At 39.2% G+C, this 22,928-nt stretch overlaps 1 protein-coding gene across 1 annotated transcript in view; it reads left to right on the forward strand.

The window, feature by feature from the left end:
• Positions 1 to 22,928, forward strand: part of UNC79 (unc-79 subunit of NALCN channel complex) — a 220,498-nt gene that overhangs the window by 142,858 nt on the left and 54,712 nt on the right. The window contains exons 33-38 of the mRNA XM_022576210.3: positions 4,324 to 4,431; positions 7,822 to 7,938; positions 10,524 to 10,607; positions 14,511 to 14,613; positions 17,111 to 17,251; positions 20,321 to 20,359. Of these exons, the coding sequence (XP_022431918.2) occupies positions 4,324 to 4,431; positions 7,822 to 7,938; positions 10,524 to 10,607; positions 14,511 to 14,613; positions 17,111 to 17,251; positions 20,321 to 20,359 (592 nt within the window). The remainder of the gene's footprint in view (positions 1 to 4,323; positions 4,432 to 7,821; positions 7,939 to 10,523; positions 10,608 to 14,510; positions 14,614 to 17,110; positions 17,252 to 20,320; positions 20,360 to 22,928) is intronic.

Consider the following 22,928-nt stretch of genomic DNA (forward strand, 5'->3'; position numbering starts at 1 on the left):
TTCATAGCGACTTTTCTTTCCAGACTTTCAGTATCTCTTCCTATTTGACATAATCTGAAGAGATTTCCACATCCTCCTACCCCTTCCCCTGCCTCCCTTCCATCAACTGCACCCATACACCTGGCCTTCCTAGCTGGGGCTGCAAGTGAACTGTGTTTTGGTCTGAAGTCAGCCTTTCCACATGTGGACATGATTCCATCTCTCTTACTTACTCAAGGATGTACGCCCAGAAATCTCCCCTCTTGCTCCTCCCTTAGTTTTTTCTAAGGTATCTTTGACTTGAATATACAAACATCATCTTATTTCTCTCTTTTTAAAAAAGCTCTTGATCCTAATTCTCCCCATTATTATCCCATTTGCTTCTTCCCTTTTAGCAAAAAACACCCCCGCCTTTTTATTGAAGTATAATTGACATACAATATTATATTAACTTTAGGTGTACAACATAGCAATTCAATGTTTATATGCATTACAAAATAATCACCATGATAAGTCTAGTTACCATCTATCACCATTTAAAGCTACTACAGTATTGTTGACTATATTCCCTATTCTGTGTGTTACATCCCCATGACTCATTTTATATAACTGGAAGTTTGTGCCTCTTAATCCTCTTCACCTATTTTGTCCATCCCTCCATCCCCCTCCTCTCTGGCAACCACCAGTTTGTTCTCTGTATCTATGAATCTGTTTCTCTTTTGCTTGTTCACTTGTTTTGTTTTTAAGAATCCACATATAGGGGAAATCATAGAGTATTTGTTTTTCTCTGTCTGGCTTACTTTACTTAGCATAATACCCTCTAGGTTTTAGCAAAACTTTTTAAGGAGTTATCTGTACTATCACTATTCCCAATTTTCTCCCATACTATTCTTTCTAAAAAGTACGCATCATTCCTATGAGGCTTCCAGAGTTCACCCAAACTTCACTTGTCAAGGTCACCAGTGGCCTCCACTGCTAAATCCAATGGTCAGCTCTTAGATATTATCTTCTGACTCAATAGTTCACAGAGTTGATCACCCCCACGTCACTTGGCTTCTGGGATACACATTCTCTTGGTTTTCTGCATATTCAGTGGTCACTCCTTCTCAATCTCTTTTTTCGGTTCCTCCTTAACTCCCTAATGAGGGAGTGCCCCAGGGTCTTTGTCCTTGGTCCTTTTCTCAGGTCTGTCTACACTCAGTGTGTTGGTGATCTCATCTACTCTTGTAGTTTTACATACTGTCTGTATACTGAGACAACTCTATTAGGTACCTACTGCTGGAATAATGCCGTGTAACAAATAAACATACAGATATCAGCAACATATAACAATAAGCATTTATTCAATTCAAGGGCTGTTGGCTATCTGCAGATCAGCTAATCCAGGCTGGACTGGGTGGCCAGCCTCCTCCTGGGACCCATGAAGCCTGGAAATATTTTCTTAGGGTGATGGAAGAGGCACAGGAGAGCAAGCCCTGTTGCACAGGAGCTTGGCCAGCCTTTGGTCATGTTATGCCTGCAAACTTTCCACGAGCCAAAGCAAATCACCTGGCTGGAGCCAAAGTCAAGAGGGGAAACACACTCTGCCTCTTTAGTGGGAGGAACTTTTAAGTTACATGGCAACGGTCATTGATTCGGAGAGGAGTGAAGAATTGGGGCCTCATCTGCCAAAAACTGCATGGGACATACTCATACTAAAAAAGTTTCTGTTTTTTATCCCAAATTAAATTTCAACTGGGTGTCCTCTTTTATCTGGCCACCTTAATCTACCTTCAGAATCTACTCCTTCTCACCATCAGCCCTGCTTCCACCCTGGTCTGAGCCATTAACATCTCTCACATAGCCATTAACATCTCTCACATAGCCATTAACATCTCTCATGTGGATCAACTGCCATAGCCTCCTAACTGGGCTCCTGCCTTTTACCCGTATTGCCTTCATATCTGCCCAACGCAGCAGCCACCGTGATCCTTTAAAACACGAGATTATACCATTACTCCGCTTAAAACCCTCCATTGGCTCCCATTTCTTTCATAGTAAAAAGTCAAGTCCTTTAAATTCCTAAAATGCTTTATGTAGTCCTGATTCTCATTAGTTCTCTGACTTCATTTTGCTTGGTTCTCTCCACATTTCTTCTATTCAGCCACAGTGGCCTCCTGCCATTTTTTGAACACTCCTTACATTTTCTTACCTTGGGGCCTTTGCACCGGCTGGTCCCTCAGCCTGAAACTGTCTTCTCCAGATACCTGCCTGGCTCCCTCTCTCATTTCTTTTAATTCTCTGTTCAAACATCAGGTTCCCCATGAGGCCTGGACCACACCCCACCTTTCCACCCCTACCCGGCATCTTAGAATCACTTTCTCTTCTCTGTTTCTCTTCTATAAAGAATTATTCTTCTAATATACAATAATTTATTTACTTTTATGTATGTTAATTATTGTCTGTCTGTCCCCACTGTTCTCTCAAAGGCAAGAAATTTTCTCTGGTTTGTTCTTTGATTGTATCCCAAGTACCTAGTAGAGTGGTGGCAAATATTTGATGAATGAATGAATCGATAACATGACATTTTCTTCACATCAGTATAAAAAATTGAATAGAAGAATTTTAAGCTAAGTGTATAGCTCTATTCAAATACTTGTTGTCTTAAACTATATACAAATGGAAGGCTTCATAAAATGATTTAGGACTGAGCAAAAATTCCCTGGCTTAAAGAATCTTGGTACACTAATGATTATTAATAAGTATCTTACAGTTATGACGTTTCTTTAAAATTAAAGATACCAAGGATTTTAATAAGCGTATCGAGACTCTAAAAGTCTCAATAATCTGTTAAAGAATTCTTGCCTTTAAGCTTTCTTGTTCTACATTATCGGTGGGATTATTATGCCAGAGTAGCAGCAAATGTAAACCAGAAGCAGATAAGGGTAAGATAGGTAATTATGCATGTTTTAAACTTGTGGTTTGTGGAGAATACCTAGGAGAAAAGCAATAGCTTAATCACTAAGGAATTTTTAATGGGTAGTTATTTTTATGCTGTATTTGGAGAGTTTGGGAAACATTGTAACAGTTATACTTCTTTTGTTACCAAGAAAGTATTTATCTGGCAAATGTATCTATTCAGAAAGACCTCTGAGAACCAAAAATAGATGTTCCAAAATCAGTGCTTAAAAGCTTTTCTCCTCAGCCCTCACCTAGGATCTATTTTACTTTTATTTCTGACAGTTTAATAAGTTTAATGATCACCCAATAGTAGAATAGCATCTGCATACTTATATTTTATGTATGTGTGAATGTATGGTGACTTGCTCTGTGGCAAGAAAAACAATTGATAACCTGAAAAGGAGGAGACAGATGTCATGAAGCTTAAGAACTTGGAGCCATTTAGGGTGGACATGTTATAATCATGGAAGCCCATAGTGGTAATTCCTGGCTGCTCATTGAGCTCAATATACAGTGAGTGTTGCTTAAGATGTCAAGGAAGTTTATAAAAAAGTTTTAGGGGTTTGCCAAGATAACCCACTAAACTTTTCAAAAAGCTGTAAAGGATAATCTTTACCTAGAATAACGTGGGACAGCTTGTTTCCCATTATTCATAGATGAAAAAGACAATATTATATGCAGAAAATATTTTACCTTAGATGCATCTGTCAACAGCAGAAGCAAATGATACGTCTTTCTTGCTCAACTAATAAAATCGAAAACCTGAGTAATTGGTAAGTAATTATTCCAAGTTAGATACAGTCCCTGCTCTGAAATTACTTATGATTTAGCAAAGGTTGTAGACCGGTAAACAGACAGTTACATTATGGCGTATTCATTTTGGTACAGGTTAGGACAGGGTGTTCTGGGATTGCATAAGAGGGTCACATGATTCAGTTTTTTGTTTGAATCTGGGGGTGGGGGTCCTGGATGCTTTTCTGGAGGAGGAATTGTCTATATAAATTGAGATGTAAGTGATGAGGAGGAAATTGCCAGACAAAGGTGGAGTGGTGGAATGATATAGGTGGATCAACTGTAGGTGCCTTTGGGTTTTGTATGAAAAGAAATTCAGTTGCGGAAAGGTGCAAAGATATGTGATATGAGCATGCTGAGCTCTAGCTTTGTAACTGTGCTGTCGTTAATTTCTGAGAGGCACAGCAACACATGCAGAATATAATGTGGACACAGCTCCCACGGAACTTTGAAACCAGTGTGTATGTGATTCCATTAATGTAGTTAGTAGGGCCAGAAAGTATATAATGATTTGAATGGGAGAATTGGGCAAGAGGGGAAAATATATGAAAAAGGTTCTTGAACTTGCTTTTAATCAACGTCCTGAGTTTTAAATAATATTTCTGTTTGTAGATCCTACTACTAAAGGACTTTCAACTTTGGAAATGCCACGAGAATGCTCATCTGCCCCCACATTAGAAGCAGGTGTGCCAGAAACAAGCAGCCATTCTTCAATATCAAGTAAGATTTCCTTTGGTGATCATTTCACCTGTACATTGATTTGGAACATTATCTGCTGCATAGTTTTCAATTTTCACACTCTTGGTATTGTTTTTTTCTTCTTCTTTTTAACGTTGTGTTAGCTTCCTAGGTAATACTATGTTGTATGTTCTCAGAGACCCTGAGACATAGGCCCACTTTTGTCAGCATCTCAAGTGTTTGATAAATCAGTACAGCTACTGATAGGCCAAGAATCCTAATTTGTTAAGGTATAATCACTGGATAATTCAATAAAATAAGTATTATGTATGACTAGCCTAAACATAAAACATGGAACTGGTTTTGGGACAAGTGAAAAACATTGTCTGTGACAGAATTTTACATGAAACACCTTTGTTTAATTTGAATCACCGCCATCATTGACAAAATTTGTATCTAAGTTGTCATCAAATAAATGTATCAGATATATCATGATCCCAAAGTTATTATTGAATATAGCGCTTTTGGACTGGAAAATTAAAATGGCATGAAGTATTACTGGATCTACTGGAGGCAACTATTCAGTATTTTGAAACTACCTTGTTTGTTGGGTCCTATATTTTGCCCCTGAGGAGCTTGAGTTCCACTGAGGTGAAAATAAGGGTGTCCACCTGGCTCAGTGGAGTCAATTAAAAGACTTTAGCATGGGAAATTCTCAGTAGGAATCAGAGATACAAACAGTGGTGCAACTTCTGCAAACCCTTGTCATCTGTGCTGGTGTATTTTGTGTTCCATGTGGCCACTGCCTCAAGGGCTAGTGAATTTTCCTTTGACAGTCTTTTGAAATAAAGATGATCCTGAAAACCAGATAAACATCTTAACTTAAATGCTGGACTGGTAGTATGGAACAACATCGTCATCTTCATCATTCATTTATTCATGCTTTCATTCATTCAGCAACTGCTTATTAAGTGTCTGCTGAGTGCCAGGCACTGTGCTTGGTACTGGTGATCACAGGTGAATGAATAAGACACCCCTTGTTCTCCAGGCATTTACAGACATAATAGTCATAACTGCTACCAATTATTTGACACCATGTTCCAGGCACTGTGCTAAGTGGTTGCTCTCTTAACACATTGCTGTCTTATTAAATCCTTGCGTCAGCACTGCATGGCAGATATTATTGACCCAGTTTTAATAGACTAAGAAACAGGTTCAGAGAGGCTAAGTGACTTGCCTAAAGTCATACGGCTATTAAGTGATAGAGACAGGAATTGATGCTAGGTCTGTTTGATTTTTCAAGCCCATGGTGTTTTTTAGTATACCACACTGCCTTAGAATAATTCAAATTCAGTTATAATAGAGATTACAGAAATTCTAAGAAAGCATTTTCAAGTAACAGTTATTTGCCCTTTTGGCAGCAAAGAAGAACGCCTCATTCTGAATCTAATTGTTCTTCTTTTATCACAAAAAATCTGTTTTATAACATGAAAAAATGCCCATTTTTAAGTCCATAGATACTAAAATCATGAAAGTGTATCTTCTCCTAATTTGCATGAGTCATCTGAAAAAAGTGAATTATAGTTAGAATTCCAAGTTGGATATAATTTGAGATAGGATGACTTAAGTCAGTTTGACTTCAGTGCTAGTTACATGTATCATAAAATAAATGTATCAATGAATCATGATCCTGAAGTCATGATTGAATCTAGCCCTTTTGGATTCAGCATAGTGCATCATTAAATTTCCACCTTCCTCCTTCTCTCCATTTAAAGCATGTATTGGATAGCTCTTGGTGGTGTGTTCTTAGAGACATAATGCCAGGTGCTTTACACACTGAGCTAAACATTAAGGGACTTTACTCTCAGGGAATTCTTCTGTCTTTAAAAAAATACTGAGGACTGGAGAAATTAATCACTAGAGGTTTTTAACCCTTCTTTGATTTTGTCTGATAGATGGGGCTAATTTTTAAATTTGTCGATCTTCCAAAAGATTTCTGCTTTTGAATTTTACTTGAAATTTGTTAAATTTTCTAAAAGATTTCTGCCTTTGGATTTTACCTGGAGCTGCACTTTCGAGTGAACCATGAAATTGCAAAATTTACCAATCAACCACAAGAATCAGATTTTTCATTAGTTTGCATAGTCATTTCCATGAATTCAGTTAACATGGACTCCAAGACACAAGAATTCTCATCACACCCCTCTTTTTTGCTCAGTTTATCAGCTGATTATTTTGTAGCTAAACATGCCATGACCACCATGAATCAAACAGCATGCTAATTACATTAAAAATAACATCATAATTGATTTCGCATCACACCAAGTTGCTGCCCTGGTACCATGATTGTGAAACCTGTGTATAACACGTAAGGCTTTCTAGGGCCATAAAGACATCTCGGTTTCTACCATCCCCTTCTAGACCGTGTATTTCAGAGCTTCAGTTTCTGAAATTGTCCTTATAAGAGAGTGAATAACCACGAGTTCTCAAATATCCAGTTGTTTGGGATCATGTATAAAAGGTCTCTTAGCGATGCTCTTCCTTTCTCACTGGGCTGGTGGCAGGGATTGGTGGGACCACTTGAGGAGGGATAGGAGGGTAGGAGACAGGTTGCTTTCTCACTCAGCAGTCTGTTGTCAGAAGTGCTTTTCACTGTTTTTCCAGTTTGGAGATGCTTATGTACGTGACTTATCAATCATGGGATATTTGTCAATGCCTAATTGCAAGATAAAAATGTTACCACTATTTTTTTTTAAAACAAAGATGTGTACTAGAATATACTTGTGGAATGTTATTCAATTCACATTTTTCCAACAGTAGGCAGAGGCTCATACAGAGATTGAAAACAGCATTGACTTTGGAGTCAACATGTTTTGGTTTTACGACCACCTCATTTGCTGGTTGGTTCCAAGGAACATAATTTCATTTGCTTCAATTTCTCCCTAAAAATTGGGGTTGATATGTGTCATCCTACTCCAAAGTATGCATGTACATACACAAACACACACACATGCGCAGGGGCCTCAGAGGGATATAATGGAAACTGAAACTATGTATGTATGCACAGCTCCATTAAAGAAAGTTAAGCTATAAATTCAAAGTAGTAGTATCTGTCTTGAATCCTTTTGGGAACAAGGCAGAGTATATAAATTAAAAAGTAAATGAAAATATCATATTGTTGTAACTGGGGTAAATATTTACAGGCTACAGATAAGTGCTCATAGGCACTGTTTCTTTCTTTATCGAGTGAAGACAGGCACCAGAAATAGCATAGTGCCTTAGTTTTTCATCTGGACAGGAGCATACAACTCACTAAACAATGATGAATAGCCAACGAAGGTTCAATTAAGATTCTGTATGGATGTGTAGAGCCTTTGTGTGCTGTGCATATTTATTCCCCCTAGTAATTATCTCCTAATTTCCTCCATATAGCTCAGTATAGGCAGATGAAAAGGGGATCCCTGGGAGCTCTGACAATGAGCCAGTTAATGAAGCGACAGCTGGAGCATCAGTCTAGCGCCCCCCATAACATCAGCAACTGGGACACTGGTGGGTCAAGCCTTTTCTTCTTGTTTTACCTCTCAGATTAGCGAATGCCACTTTCTCTGTGTCCCCTCTGCTTCCTTGTGAAGGAATAGATTTTTTCTCATATTCTGTGGTTCAAACAATTTTTTTAACCTAAGGTAATTAATTAATAAGTCTATTTAAACTTTCCAAGTATTCTAGAGCCACCGGTTCTTCCATCTCGGCTGGTCCAGCTCTTTTTTTTTTGTTTGTTTGTTTGTTTTCCTCTAAGACCCAGATACCAGATGTTAGGCTATCTCTTTGGGGGTTAAATGATATAAATGCATAAAGGAGGGAATGGAACTATGATTTCATGATGCAAATTAGAAAACAAAACACCAGATTATCAATATTCTCTGTTTTATAAACTCTGAATTATCAAAAATGAGGGACTATTGATAGTAATAATAACAGTAATAACAAATGTCAGCTTAGTGACGTCATGATCTGCCGGTAGGTTTGGGAATATGAGCTCTGTGTTTTAGTCAGCAGGGTCACCAGGTTGCAGCCGCACACCCTCATGCTCATACGATGGAACTGCCTCTAACCTCAATTTTAAAGTAAGAATTGACCGCCATGACATGTCTATTTTAAACATGATCGCTCTGCATTTTCTAAACTTTGTTACCACGTTCTGCACACGTACTACTTTCTCAAACCAGTAGTACTGCTGCAATTCTGCTCTTTTGAGTGCCTGCCTTTTCTTTTTTTCTTTTTTAATTAAATGGGTCATTTGATTACAAGATTATATATGTGAAAGCTTTTTGCAAGATGCATGCACTTTGAAAATGCCAGGGTTTACTACTGTGATATGCTCTGGGGGCCAACACTTGGATAGGACTATTTTTGTATCTTGGTTAGTATACTTTCTGGCTACAGTTATATGAAATTATTTTAATAGCTTTCTTCATGACCAGGAATTACAGTGTCCACAAAACCAAAATATTGAGATACTGTTAATTTTTCATAACCATAATATTTACATATATTTCGTCTTATTTTCCCCACTGTTCTTCAAGAAAAAAAAGAGAGCTAGTCTAGATAACTAAATCCTACACACCATACCCAATCCTATATTTAACAGATAATTTCAACTCTCCTGGCCTTTATTAAGGTTCTTAACATTTTAAAGGTTTAGTGTTTTGTCTTCTTTTTAGTGATAAGTGGTAGTGAATAATGAAATGGCCAAAAGCCAACGGGCAAGGGAGACAAGGAGAAAGACATTGAGTAACCAGCCTTGAGGGTTTACTGGGTTTGGGTGAAGCTTTTCTGTTCACACCAAAGAGGACTTTGTTCCTCTCTTTACTGAGCTCGTGCTATGTAAAACTGAGAATGGAAGCTTTTGTTAGGTTCATTCTCTGATCATTAAATGCCCATCTTTCGTTAGGCTGACCTGAAGATTATTTGACCATGCTGCTGTTCTCTGTAGCAAGCTCAACCTAAGCTATCCATTTTAGATTCTGACTACAATTACAGCTTAGTTTGATTGACTCTGTAGAGCTTTAAAAAGGCAAATAGATCTCAATTTCTAATCCAAATTTTAATCTAAAGAAAAAACTACATGATGCCAAATAACCCATTTAACTGAATGTTTCACTTTTCAACTAAACCTCAGCCTTGTTCATGTCACTCTGGTTTATCATCTAATACTTAACCATTTACATGCTGTCTGAATTTCTTTCGTCTGAGTTTTCCTGGGCTTGTTTTCCATCCTCCAAGTTGGTTTGCTAGTCACCAAGTCCTCCTAGAGCTTCATCTCAATATTCTTTTTTCTTATTAGTGTCATAAAAATTCTCCCCAAATCCAAGACCAGAGAGAGTCGATGAGTGTGGAGTTTTTTGTTACGTGGCATGTCACTTTATACCACATACGTTGATTCAGTGACTTGCTAGTCTCCAGAAGAACAAATCTGGTCATGCAGACACACTGAGAAAGGCAGCCTAAAGCATGGGTCATGATCGACTCGCCTCAGCATGCACCTGCTCGCTCAGAGGATACCTGCCTCTTCTCCACCCATGCGTATCTGATGGCTTGCTTCTTTGCCTCATCTTTCACATGAAAAAAATGTTCCTGAAGCACTACTCCTCCATTTGCCCCTGTCCCCTTATTCCTGTTCTGCAGCCCTCAGTCAAATGCCTGTCATTTCCTTGCTACCAGTTCCACATGTTTTCTGTACGATCTATCTGGTCATTGCCACAAATGATCACTTATGTATTTATTGATTTGCATGTCATTCATGGCTGTGACATTAGCCTTTCATTTTTTTCATTTCATATCAAGAGATTTGCGATCTGAGCTTTTGTGGGGGAGGGATTAGAGAATCTGGACTCTTAGGGATGGTTTTAGATACTCTCCTGCTTTCAGCTGCATCTCATACACCTGAATGGCAGGTTTGTAGTGAAACCCCAAGCAACCCTACCCTAAAATCTAGGATGTTTCCTGTAAATGTTAATAATCAACAGTAACAATCACCACAGAATGGCCCCAAGAGATTATTGGTTAAATTCTTTGTATTGTGAATTGTGCGCAATTGACCGCAATGAAGACTGAAATGTTCTATTTATCCACAGAACAGATACAGCCTGGGAAACGCCAGTGTAATGTGCCAACGTGCCTAAACCCTGACCTGGAGGGACAGCCACTGAGAATGAGAGGTGAGCTGAGTCGCAGAATCTCAGACCGAAAGGGTGATAGAAACCATATATGTCAATCATCTAGTCACCCAGCAGGTGCTGGAATCTCTTCTTCAGCAGCTCCATGAAGTGGATCCAACCTTTGCTCAAACGCTTCCAGGACCTGGGAATGTACGACATCTCATCTTTGAACATGACTGACAAAAATGTCTTCCTTATAGTGAATTTTTAACCTTTGGGGCCACACAAAGCAAGTCTAGACTCTCTCACGTAATTTTTAGATATTTGAAGAGAGCCACCAGTTGCTTGTTTCCTCAGGCTTTTCTAAACCACACATCCCTGGTCATTTGGTATTCCTCCTGATATGTATCAGTCTTCCATATCATCCTGTACCTACTTCTCTGAACATGGCCCAGCTTATCTATGTTTCTTCTAGATTATTGAGATCATAGATGAATAGCTTCTTTTCAGCTATCCGGAACTGAACAAAATATACACTTGACTTTATGATGATCATAGGAGCAAGCTGAGAATAAATCTATGCTAAGATAATCAGAATATGTATTTTTTAAATTCATCTTATGTCTAGTTAATCATTACTTTTGTTCTTTTTTTTTTTTTTTAATTTAGAAGGCAGGTTAGCCTATTACTTGTGACAACCCAAAAGCAAAAATGAATTATGACCACATCTCTTAGCTAGTCCCATAAATCAAGCAAACCTATTATCCTGGACCATATCACTTCTGATTTTCCTTAGGAATGAGGAGACAGTTATCTCCAGCTTTGGCTAACATTTATTTGGCATTGAGTAGCAGTTTTATCTCCTGTATCCGATGAGATGAGACTCTTCTCATTTATGGGCTTAGGAAAAGCTTTTATGAGCAGAAATCAGGGTGGTTGAACAAACTCTGGTGCTTGTCCATGATCTAGTGACTCGGTCAATAGAAGCAAAAGTGGAATGAGGTAATGGGAACAAAGAAAGTCTCTTTCATGGTAAACTGAAGACTCCATTGATATAGCTAGGGGACTGATGTGTGCGTTTACGCTTTGAGACAAACCAGCACCTGTATACTTCCTCCAAGACTCTCTAAGAAGCTTTTGTCAAAATCTCCAGCTATGGGCTTCCCTGGTGGCGCAGTGGTTGGGAGTCCGCCTGCCGATGCAGGGGACACGGGTTCATGCCCCAGTCCGGGAAGATCCCACATGCCGCGGAGCGGCTAGGCCCGTGAGCCATGGCCCCTGAGCCTGCGCGTCTGGAGCCTGTGCTCCGCAATGGGAGAGGCCACAGCAGTGAGAGGCCCGTGTACCTCAAAAAACAAACAAACAAAAAAATCTCCAGCTATGAAGTTGGGCTTTGGAGGAGGTCCCCTCTTTATTCAAGTTTCTAAGAATGTTCTGTTTCTGTTCCTAATTCCATATACAGTGCACTTTGGGTATTCAGTAGGGGAACTAGTAGGGGTGGCACCAGAAGTGTTGCCCTAGATAATGGGAGATAATGGGACTGCCCTTAATACTGCAGACTTAGTTGTGACTCAGCTATAGCACAAGGTGGCTGAGGTCAATGGCTTCCTTTTTGCATTGCCCACCTTCTCCTTGTATATTACTCTTTGCTCCCTTATCATAAGCAGTATTTAGAAATCCATTGATTCAGCTAATGTTGCCATAAGGTGGCCAATGTCTCATAACTTAACCTATCTGCTTTTATAAATGACTGTCATAAATATTGCCTTGTACATTCTGTGTTGTGTGGAAAAACAAATTCATGATGCTGTTGTCAAAAATATCTGTTCCTTGGGCTTCCCTGGTGGCGCAGTGGTTGAGAATCTGCCTGCTAATGCAGGGGACACGGGTTCGAGCCCTGGTCTGGGAGGATCCCACATGCCGCGGAGCAGCTAGGCCCGTGAGCCACAACTACTGAGTCTGCGTGTCTGGAGCCTGTGCTCCGCAACAAGAGAGGCTGCGATAGTGAGAGGCCCGCGCACCGCGATGAAGAGTGGCCCCCGCTTGCCGCAACTAGAGAAAGCCCTCGCACAGAAACGAAGATCCAACACAGCAAAAATAAATTAATTAATTAATAAACTCCTACCCCCAACATCTTCTTAAAAAAAAAAAAAAAAAAATCTGTTCCTCGGCATTTGTATTAGGTAAGGATTGGCTTGAAACCACCCAAATGCCTTGGATTCCCACTTTTCTTGACTTGAATTGTGATTCCTATGTACGCAGTAGTAATTAGCAAGCATCTTCTGAAAGCCTTGACTCAGAGTTGTTGGTTTTTTAAAAAATCAGTTGCTTATGTTTCTAGTAAGACTGTATATATATCACCACGTATCTTGTGGGCTGAGTTTCCACTTTTAGCGCAGGCATTATGGCATCTGGCAGATGTGGTGTGTCAGTGTTCAAGAAATGTGGAGTACTGGAGTTGAACTTTCTTTGTTTTGGTTTCTTGAAGCAACTTCATGCAGTTTACCTTACTGTTTTAATAATCAATCATATCTTCTTTTATCTTGGCCCGGTTCTTGCCTTTTCTATTATTAATCGATTTATACCTTTGCTTGTAATAAATATGTTGCTTCCTTTCAAAGCATCATCTTTATGAAACAGCTGGAGATCTTTGTTAATGATATAATTGGAAAGAGTATTATCTCAGAGATAGCTGATAAATATAGTAGCAAAATTTGGATTCCCATTTGGGATCCTCAGAAGTGACATCAAGACATTTTCAGATAATTTCCTTTGCTGTTTGGGTCTGAAGTCTCCTTATAAACAGATTTTGTAGCCTTTGATCGGACAAGGGAGTCTGTATAGTATGGAAGCATCAAAGGCTTTGATACCATTTTTTTCTCCCTCAGATTGAAATACTTTGCCCACTTGGTGAGGTTTCTAAAATTTTTTATGTTGATTCCTTTAGAAACCAATTCTCTGAATCATTATCTTTCTCCTATTTAAGGAAAGACCAGACAGTTTTGTTTTGTTTTTCAGCACAAAGTTAGCAGTTCCTTAATGAAAAACAGATTCTTTAATGACCATTGGGTTTTTCTGGCTTCTTTCCTGTTTGAAGAACTCAGAGTCTCAGTTATTACTTTGTAGAACATGGTATTATTCTGAGTTGTCACTTTGGTATTCTTCTTGGAGTGCCTTATTTCCATAGTTCCTGGAGAATCTGTCTAGCGCTGGTGGTTTTCTTAATGGAGAACAGCCTCCTGGATCTCCAGATTTACTCATCACTAGAGCACTAGATTCCTGCCTCAGATTTCTCTGAAGGCAGCAAAACCCAAAGTACTAAACTCTGTGATATCGATTGGCTGAAGTCACCAGATGGTTCATTCAAAAAAACTTCACATTTCATTCATAAAGATTTCAGTTTGAAAAATGAAGTCTTTTGCTTTGGGGCTTATATTAATTTACAAAGTAGAAAACTTTCCTGATATTTCTTAGCTCAAACTTCTCCCCTTGCTTAGGTGTGTAGAGATCTAGGATCTGATTCCCTTTCCAAATTAGCAACATTTTAGTGTTGGCATGCATTTGTGATTTTATGTAGTATTGTATGAGCAGCTTCCATTTATGCCTAGCAATTAAGGGTTGTAACTCATTTAAGGATACCCTTGAATAGATCCCACACACACACTTTTTTTCCTCTCTGTTTTAGTACCCTGTTGGCACACCTGAACTCTTTCTGATTTTTTTTCAGACTCAAGAAGCAAAATGAACCATAGGAGTCTAGCTCTTAAAATGATATAAGCCAAAACAAATCAGTCTTTCTTGAATTCATTTCACTCTTGATGGTTTTTCACAATGGAATTGGGCTGTCCCTGTTACATCCCTGTGAATGTGATCTTTGGAGGATTTATAAGAGGAGAATAGGGCTTTTCCTGGCCCCCAGACACACATATTTATTCGCCACCTGTTTCTTTGCTGCTTACCCAGGTGCCACGAAATCCAGCCTGCTGTCAGCACCCAGCATTGTGAGTATGTTTGTACCAGCACCCGAAGAATTCACAGACGAGCAGCCGACGGTGATGACAGACAAGTAAGCTCACAGTTATTTTCTTCACTGTTTACAGAATTTGAGAAGTTGCTCACCATGGTTGTGAGAAAATATCAGAGGAGGCATGCTATGCTTTTAAGTCATAATTTGTTCTTCAAATGGCTGTAGCCATAAGTGTTGGTAAACATTTGTTACTTTAGAAATGCAGTATTGTATGGGCAGCTTTCATCTATGCCAAGGCATTTTTGTTTTTTTAATTTGGATGAATGCAAATAATGTCCACTTACTGATTATTCCTAGCAATAATTTCACACAAATGAAATCTCTCATCCAGAAGCTTCAAATTGTTAAGAGTGGGACTAAATTTGAGATATGATCCAGCTGGTAGAATTCATTCTCTGAATCTCAGATTGGTTACGTTGCCTCTCTGTTTGTCAGCCTTCAGTCCCCCCAGATTTCTTATGGGATAAAGTCCAAATGCTTTAGCTGATTGTAAAAGGCCCTTTAGGTTGTGAAGGTATGGACTTAACCACTCCTCACCAGGAACTCCTTCCCTAGCCCCCTCACCTTCTCCAGAGCATGCCTGATGTGTTCTCTCCTCTGTGATCTCATAGGTGCCCTTCACTCTGTACTTTCTCTGCCTGGTGAACTCCTATTCATGCATCAAGACCCAACCTGAGGCCAAGTTTCCCTGATTTCACAAGGCAGAATGCATCATGCCATTCTCCAAGTTTCCATAGTATTTGATACATCTCTCTGTTCTACCACTTATCACGCTGTATTTTAATCGTTAGATGTTTATACACACATGTTCTGTAATAGATTGTGAGTTCCTTAGGGACTAGTACCCTTTCTTCTGTACTTTATACTCTGAGGTCCCTATACATTTCCTGGCACATAAATGCTGTTCAGTGAATACGATAAAGAATAAGACTTGTACAATTTCAAGTTTGGAGAGATCCCTTGGGCCGGGGAGGCTTCCTGGTAAAGGTGACCCACGTGAGAAATTGAGTACGCTTGTGATAAAAGGAGAGGAAGATGAGGTGGAAGGGGCTGGTATGAGTATCCATGCAGCTGGCCACAGCTGGCCATCATTACTGAAGAAGTGAAAGGCCTGTCTTGAACAGCTCCTGACCATGTCCACATGGGGAGCACCTAGTTGCTTGTGGAGGGCTCTTCTTAGCTCTTTCTTTGGTATAATTTTCTCGTTTTGTGTCCTCCTCCAAGTCTCAATATTTCCTAGTTGTCTTCCCGGTTGCCTTTGTGTGTACTCCATTTATCTTCGTTTTTAGTTACAAGTGTGAATCCTATATTTTTTTTAAAAGTCAGTTTGTAAGGAGTGATATGTATGTATATCAGGAAGTTTGTAAGGAGTGATATATATGTATATCAGGAAGTTTTCAGATGGAAAGGTCACAGTAGCTATTTTAGCGCTGCCTCCCTTGCTTTTCCCTTCACCGTATAAATCTGTTCAGCGGCCACTGAGAAAAAGAGCTCCGCTTTGGTTGAGATGACATCAGTTGAACCCACATTAGATACTACAAAGAGCAATAAGCTGGAAGTTCCTTAAGAGCAGGGACCATTGTGTTTTTACAGACTGCTCTCTCAGTAGGCATGGTGAGTTCATAAACTGATCTGAGTGACGGGTAGAGAAGAGACTTGATCCAGACTCCCTAGGCTTTCTACAGGGTTCTATTGACTAGACTATTCTGTCTCTCAGTCACAAATAGGATTTTAAATTTTTTATTTATTTTTGTTTTATTTCTTTTTTCAATAGATCTTTATGGAGTATAATTGCTTCATAATGCTGTGTTAGTTTCTGCTGTACACCAAAGTGAATCAGCCATGTGCACACACATGTCCCCATATCCCCTCCCTCTTGAGCCTCCCTCCCACCCTCCCTATCCCACCCCTCTAGGTCATCGCAAAGCACCGAGCCGATCTCCCTGTGCTATGCGGCTGCTTCCCACTAGCTCTCTATTTTACATTCGGTAGTGTGTATATGTCGATGCTACTGTCACTTTTCCCCAGCTTCCCCCTCCCTGCCCCCGTGTCCTCAAGTACATTCTCTGTGTCTACGTCTTTATTAATAGGATGTTTTTAAATCTGAAAGATTGAGAAGGCTTCCATTTTTGTCTAGATATTTTTCACTTTTAATTTCAACAAATGAAAAAAAATCTAGTTAGTGACTATCCCCAGCAATAATTTCACATGCAGAAAATCCTTCAACCAGAAGCTTCAGACTATTAGTCCAATTGGCGCTCACTGTAAAAGGGAGCACTAATTCGTGTAAAGGCCAGATGCTAATGAGTTGAAAGACCATTTTCAGTGATCAGCGGAACCTTCCTGATCTCTGGTGTGTGTGCTATTTCTGTGTCTAAGGTGATGGTGGTGCTGGAGTTTTCTATTTATTGTTAGAATGGGACCGCTGACCTCCTTTTGGGGACTTTTCCAAGACTCACCAAAAATGGCTGCATGTACTTACACCTTGAAACCACTGTCGGCTTTCATGGAAAGCATTCCTCTGTTTTCTTTGCAGATGCCATGACTGTGGGGCCATTCTTGAAGAGTATGATGAGGAAACCCTTGGGCTGGCCATTGTGGTTCTCTCCACATTCATTCACTTAAGCCCAGACTTGGCAGCCCCGTTGTTGCTGGATATCATGCAGTCTGTGGGAAGGTGAATGTCAGCTTCTGTTTTGTTTGGTAGGAAGGAGTCTTACTCAATCTGTATCCTTAAATAAAAACTGCCAATTCAAAAGTGAAACATTTTGTAACCTTACAGATGCTTGATATTTGTGGGATCAACTCAGACTAATTTCACAAACTGAATGTACCAAACTTTTGGTTGAATTCTGCAGCCATGTAGGGTCATGAGTCACAACGTCAGAGTGGAGCTAGAGGAAACTGCACTAAGAAAACCCTACTGTTTGTTGTTCTCTATTAAACACTATGTGAGCCAGTGTATGTTACAGTGCTCAGAACTGTGCATAATTCACACGAAACACTTTGTAACTTTTAGATATTATTATTATCTTTCTTTACCTGTTTTTTAAAAAAATATTTATTTATTTATTTGGTTGTACCAGGTCTTTGTTGCTGCAGGCAGCCTCCTTAGTTGTGGCATGCAATCTCTTAGTTGTGGCATGCAATCTCTTAGTTGTGGCATGCATGTGGGATCTAGTTCCCTTACCAGGGATCGAACCCAGGCTCCCTGCTTTGGGAGCGTGGAGTCCTAACTACTGTGCCACCAGGGAAGTCCCTCACTTTACCTGTTTTAAGATGGGTTCTCTAGGCTCTTGTAATCTTAGGGTGGCTCACTTAATTATGCAACTTGCGGCATTGTCACGTGAAGGGATAAATGGAAGTATAGTAGTTTTATACTTCTGACTCAGAAAAAGGAAAGATGCACACATTTTGGGAACAGAGCCTTCAGCCTGACTGATTAAAACTTAGCTGCTTTGAGAATTTTCATGTTAAGAAAATTCCATTTAGTAGATAGGACATTAGAAGAAAAGTGATGTACTTCATGGATATAAGTAAAGTTCAAATTCAGTAACAAATTGTAGTCCTAGCATACACAACGTATAGGAGAGGACTGAGTTAATTCCCCGTGAATGTGTTAAGTTTCCAATCTGTGCTAGCACAGAGCTAGGTGCTTTAGGTTGCAGGCATTACACCTAGCTCTTGCCCTCAAGTGCTTTATGGCTTAGTTGTTGAAGAGGACAGTGATATGTGGAATAACTGAGTAGCCATAAAAGATGGGACATGATTAAGAGCTGTATTCATGAGTGATATGTGTGGTGAGTGCTGTGGGAGTTCAGGATGGAAATGATTTCTTAGGGAAGGTCTCTATGGAGGAGGTTGGAGAAAAAAACCTGGATTCTGCAAATTCCTGGTATTTGATGGAGGAAAGAGAATGAATCTTGATGGAGCTAAAATTTAATCTTTTTAATGAAAAAAATGGTGATTTCAAGTTAAAGACAAACAGGGAAGCATTAAAAACCCCTCAAGCCCAGAAGTATGTGACTCCCTTATCCCCCTTCCCCAGATTTTTCTTAGGTGTGTGTATCCTTAGGAGTATGCAGTCAGACTTGGTATAACTATTCCACCTCTAATACTTAGAAATAGCCAATGTGTAAAGTAAGTGATGAACACAGGGAGATAGAGAGATAAGAAAAGATGAATTAAGCCCTTGATTTTAACCTAATCATAATAAATGTGGAATAAATGTTATACCAGCTATCAGCAATACTTGTGAAATTGAAAGTTTTTTATTAACGCAAGGTCTCGATTCCTACTATCAATACTTTTCAGTTTTAGAACAGACAGAATTATTGTTCCGGTCTGTTACCATCTCCTTGAAATAGCTGATCTAAGTTGTAATAGATACACAGAGGGGTTTTTATTTTGTTTTAACATAAGGGAGAATAAATCATGTTCAAGCATTGCCAATTCTTAGGATGGAAACAAACAAGTTTTGAAGAAAAGCAAAGGAAAAACAATAGAGATATATTTTTACATACTTACATATAAAAATCGTTAAATCTGTACCTCCTTTGGGCAGACTAGCAAGAGACAGGGAGAGCATTAAAGCAAGCTGCCCAGTTCTTAGCAACCAAACCTACCAAGAAGGCAGATTCAGGAGTCACCTGATTCAGGGTTTCCTTGCATACCTCAATTCCCGGTGAAGCAGTGTGGATTTACGAACACTTAAGTTTATTCTAGTCCCACAGGAACTATTTCCAGCATGTTCTAAGAGTGTGTAAGTTCAGCACATCCCTTTCATTTATCACCCAAGCCTTTCCATATGATTTCATATTTTGCTCTCTATTTAGATCTCTTAAAATTTACCCACCCCTTTTTCTAGATGCAGCCTTCAAGATCACATTGGCTGCACCCTTAATTACTGTTTATTTCATTTGCCAATGATTATCTATTCATTGTAGTGTCATTAGTATGAGAGAGACCATAACCAAAGAAACTGGGAATCATGTCTGGTGTTACTGGTGCTGGACCCTCTATTCCTGTCCAAATGCATTCTTGACTCGATTCACTGTTGTGGTCTTAAGTAAATAACTTTTTAGCATTCTCCTTGTTTGTTTCTTCAGTATCTCACTGATCAAGACGTGTTTTTCTAAACCCACAAATTTATTACATTCTTTTTCTTTCTATACATCTAGAATATTTCCATGCATATAGAACCATATAATTATATTTTTCAAAAATTACATGTTATATATTGATTACTTAACCTAATACATTTCTCTTTTCAATATGTCATTTCAACCCAACGATTAGCTGACAAATACCCGTTACCCATTTTGCTATCTTACAGAGGCTTTTACAGTTTGTGGTTTGTTTGCGGTGAGGTTTCAGAGGTTGTATACAAAGAAATGAATTTTGAGTTGAGTTAATATGGGGATGGACTGGGTCAAATACTGTTCTGTTATCTGTCTAACCTGGCTGCAAAGGACATGTTTGTAGATTGACTGGGTGCTATTCAACTAACTTAACTGTATGCATCTCCGTGGAAATATTTGATGCAGAAAGCAGATTTCAGAAACTAGATTAAATTGAACCCTGGAGATTGACCCCTGAGTGGATCCTCTGTCCCTGGTCAAGGGCGTTGTCAATGGTTTTACATGTCCCGCATCGAAATGGGAGCTGCAATGTGGCATACAGTACTCATGCATTTCATCATGAAACCCTAAGATACTCATGTGACTCTGTTTACTTTATTTCCTAGATTGGCATCCAGCACAACTTTTTCTAATCAAGCAGAAAGGTAAGGTCCTAAAATGAGCTCAAATCTCACTTTCTTTTCGTCCCCTGTGCGTGTTCATCCATTTCTAAAACACTAGAGTGTTTACCACGGGAGGAATATGGTTAGGTTCAGTTGCAGCTCCAGACAGCACTCGTTCATTTTCTCTTCACACCTTCATTTATTCAATCCTGCATTCACTCATTTCAGTCAACAAATACTTTTTTTTAAAAAATAAATTTATTTATTTATTTGGCTGCGTTGGGTCTTCATTGCTGTGCTCGGGTTTTCTCTAGTTGCGCCGTGTGGGCTTCTCATTGCGGTGGCTTCTCTTGTTGCAGAGCACGGGTTCTAGGCACACAGGCTTCAGTAGTTGTGGCACGTGGGCTCAGTAGTTGTGGCTCACGGGCTCTAGAGCGCACGCTCAGTAGTTGCATCCCACGGGCTTAGTTGCTCCATGGCTTGTGGTCCCGGACCAGGGCTTGAACCCGTGTCCCCTGCATTGGCAGGCGGATTCTTAACCACTGGGCCACCAGGGAAGCTCTGATGAGAAGTTTTTAATTTAGATGAAGTCTAATGTTTTAAAATTTTAAAACAACTTATGACTATTCCTTCTTATTGTTTATCTAAGGAACCTTTGCCTATCCTTAAGTCAAGAATATATTTTCCAGTGTCTCCCAATAGAAGTTTTATGGTTTTAGCATTTATATTTAGCATTTACATGATCCATCTCAAATTAATCTTTATGTATGGTGTGAGGTAGGGATTGAAGTTCCATTTTATCCATGTGAATACCTTAGTTATTTCAGCACCATTAAAAAAAAAAAAAAGACTTTCCCTTTCCCCATTGGATCACTTTGGTGTCTGTTAAAATCAAATAACCGTATTAGGTTCAGTCTATTTCTAGCCTCTCTATCCTGTTTCACTGATCTGTATGTTGATCCTTGTGCTGGCACCACACTGTCTTGATTACTGTAGCCGTATAGTAAGCCTTGAAGTCATTGTGAATTCTCCAACTTTGGTCATCCTTTAAAAGAAGGTTGATTTGGATATTCTAGATTCCTTACATTTCCATATAAATTGTAGAAAAAGCTTCTCAATCTGCGGGGGAAAGCCTCCTAGGATTGTACTCAGACTCTAAGTCAGTTTGGGGATAAATGATATCATAAAAATATTGAGTCTTTCAATTAATAAACATGGTGTCTATTGTCATTTCATTTGGTCTTTGTTTCTCTCAGCAATGTTTTATGGTTTTCATTGTAGAGATCTTGCATAGCTTTTGTTAAATTTATTCCCAGGAATTTTGGTTTTTTAATGCCCATGTAAATGAAATTTAAAAATTTTTTGTTTTCTAACTTTTTGCTGCTGATATACAGATATACAATTTTTGTATTAATATTGTAATGTAATAAACTAAATTCACTTAGTTGTAGTAGCTGTCTTTTAGATTCCTTAGAATGTAAAGGCAATTGTATGTAGAAAGTCATATCGTCTGTAAATAGTGACAGTTTCACCTCTTTCTGATTTTTATGCCTTTTACTTTTTTGTTACTCTCTTGCATTGGCTAGGGCCTCCAGTGTAATAGTAAAGATGTGAATGAGCACCATTGCCTTGTTCCTGCTCTTACAAGACAATCATTTAATATCTCACCATTAATTATGTTTGCTATAGGTTTTCACAGGTGCCCTTTACCAGACTGAGGGTAGTTCCTTCTATTTCTAGTTTGCTGAGAGTTTTTTATCATGAATGCATGTTGAATTTTATCAAATGCACTTTCTGTTATCTATTGAAATAACTATGGTTTTTGCCCTTTATTCTTTAAGATATTGAATTGCATTGATTCGTTTTTTTTTTTTAATTTATTTATTTTTGGCTGTGTTGGGTCGTCATTGCTGTGCACAGGCTTTCTCTAGTTGCGGTGAGCGGGGGCTACTCTTTGTTGCGGTGCGTGGGTTTCTCATTGCAGTGGCCTCTCTTGTTGTGGAACACGGGCTGTAGCCGTGCGGGCTTCAGTAGTTGTGGCTCGCGGGCTCTAGAGCACAGGCTCAGTAGTTGTGGTGCACGGGCTTAGTTGCTCCGCGGCATGTGGGATCCTCCCGGACCAGGACTTGAACCCGTGTCCCCTGCATTGGCTGGTGGATTCTCAACCACTGCGCCACCGGGAAGGCCATTGATTGGGTTTTGAATATTAAGTCATTCTTACATTCCTGGGATACACTCTATTTGGTCACGGTCAATCATCCTTTTTATCTACAGTTGGAGTCAATGTCCATGAGGACTATTGGTCTGTCCTTTTTCTTTTCATTTTGTTCCTTCTTGTTTTTTGTTTTGCTTTATTTGTAATGCTTTATCTGATTTTAGTTTTAGGGCCTCATAAAATACACTGGGAAGGGTTCCCTCCTTTTCTAATTTTCGAAAGAGTTTGTGAGAGTTTGGTGTCATTTCTTCCTGAAGAACATTTTTGACCTATAAGTTTGAGCCAGCATATCAGGGTAGACAAGGCAGAAAGAAACAATTAGACAAGACGGATTTTTTACTAGTTATCCAGCTGGGCTCTTTGATTTCCTCCTTCTGCTTTTCAGCAACTCAGCTA

Source organism: Delphinapterus leucas, chromosome 2, assembly GCF_059928025.1.
Source record: "Delphinapterus leucas isolate spDelLeu-1000000601 "Yukka" chromosome 2, BTC_Dleu_Yukka2, whole genome shotgun sequence".
Classification (NCBI taxonomy): Eukaryota; Metazoa; Chordata; class Mammalia; order Artiodactyla; family Monodontidae; genus Delphinapterus; species Delphinapterus leucas.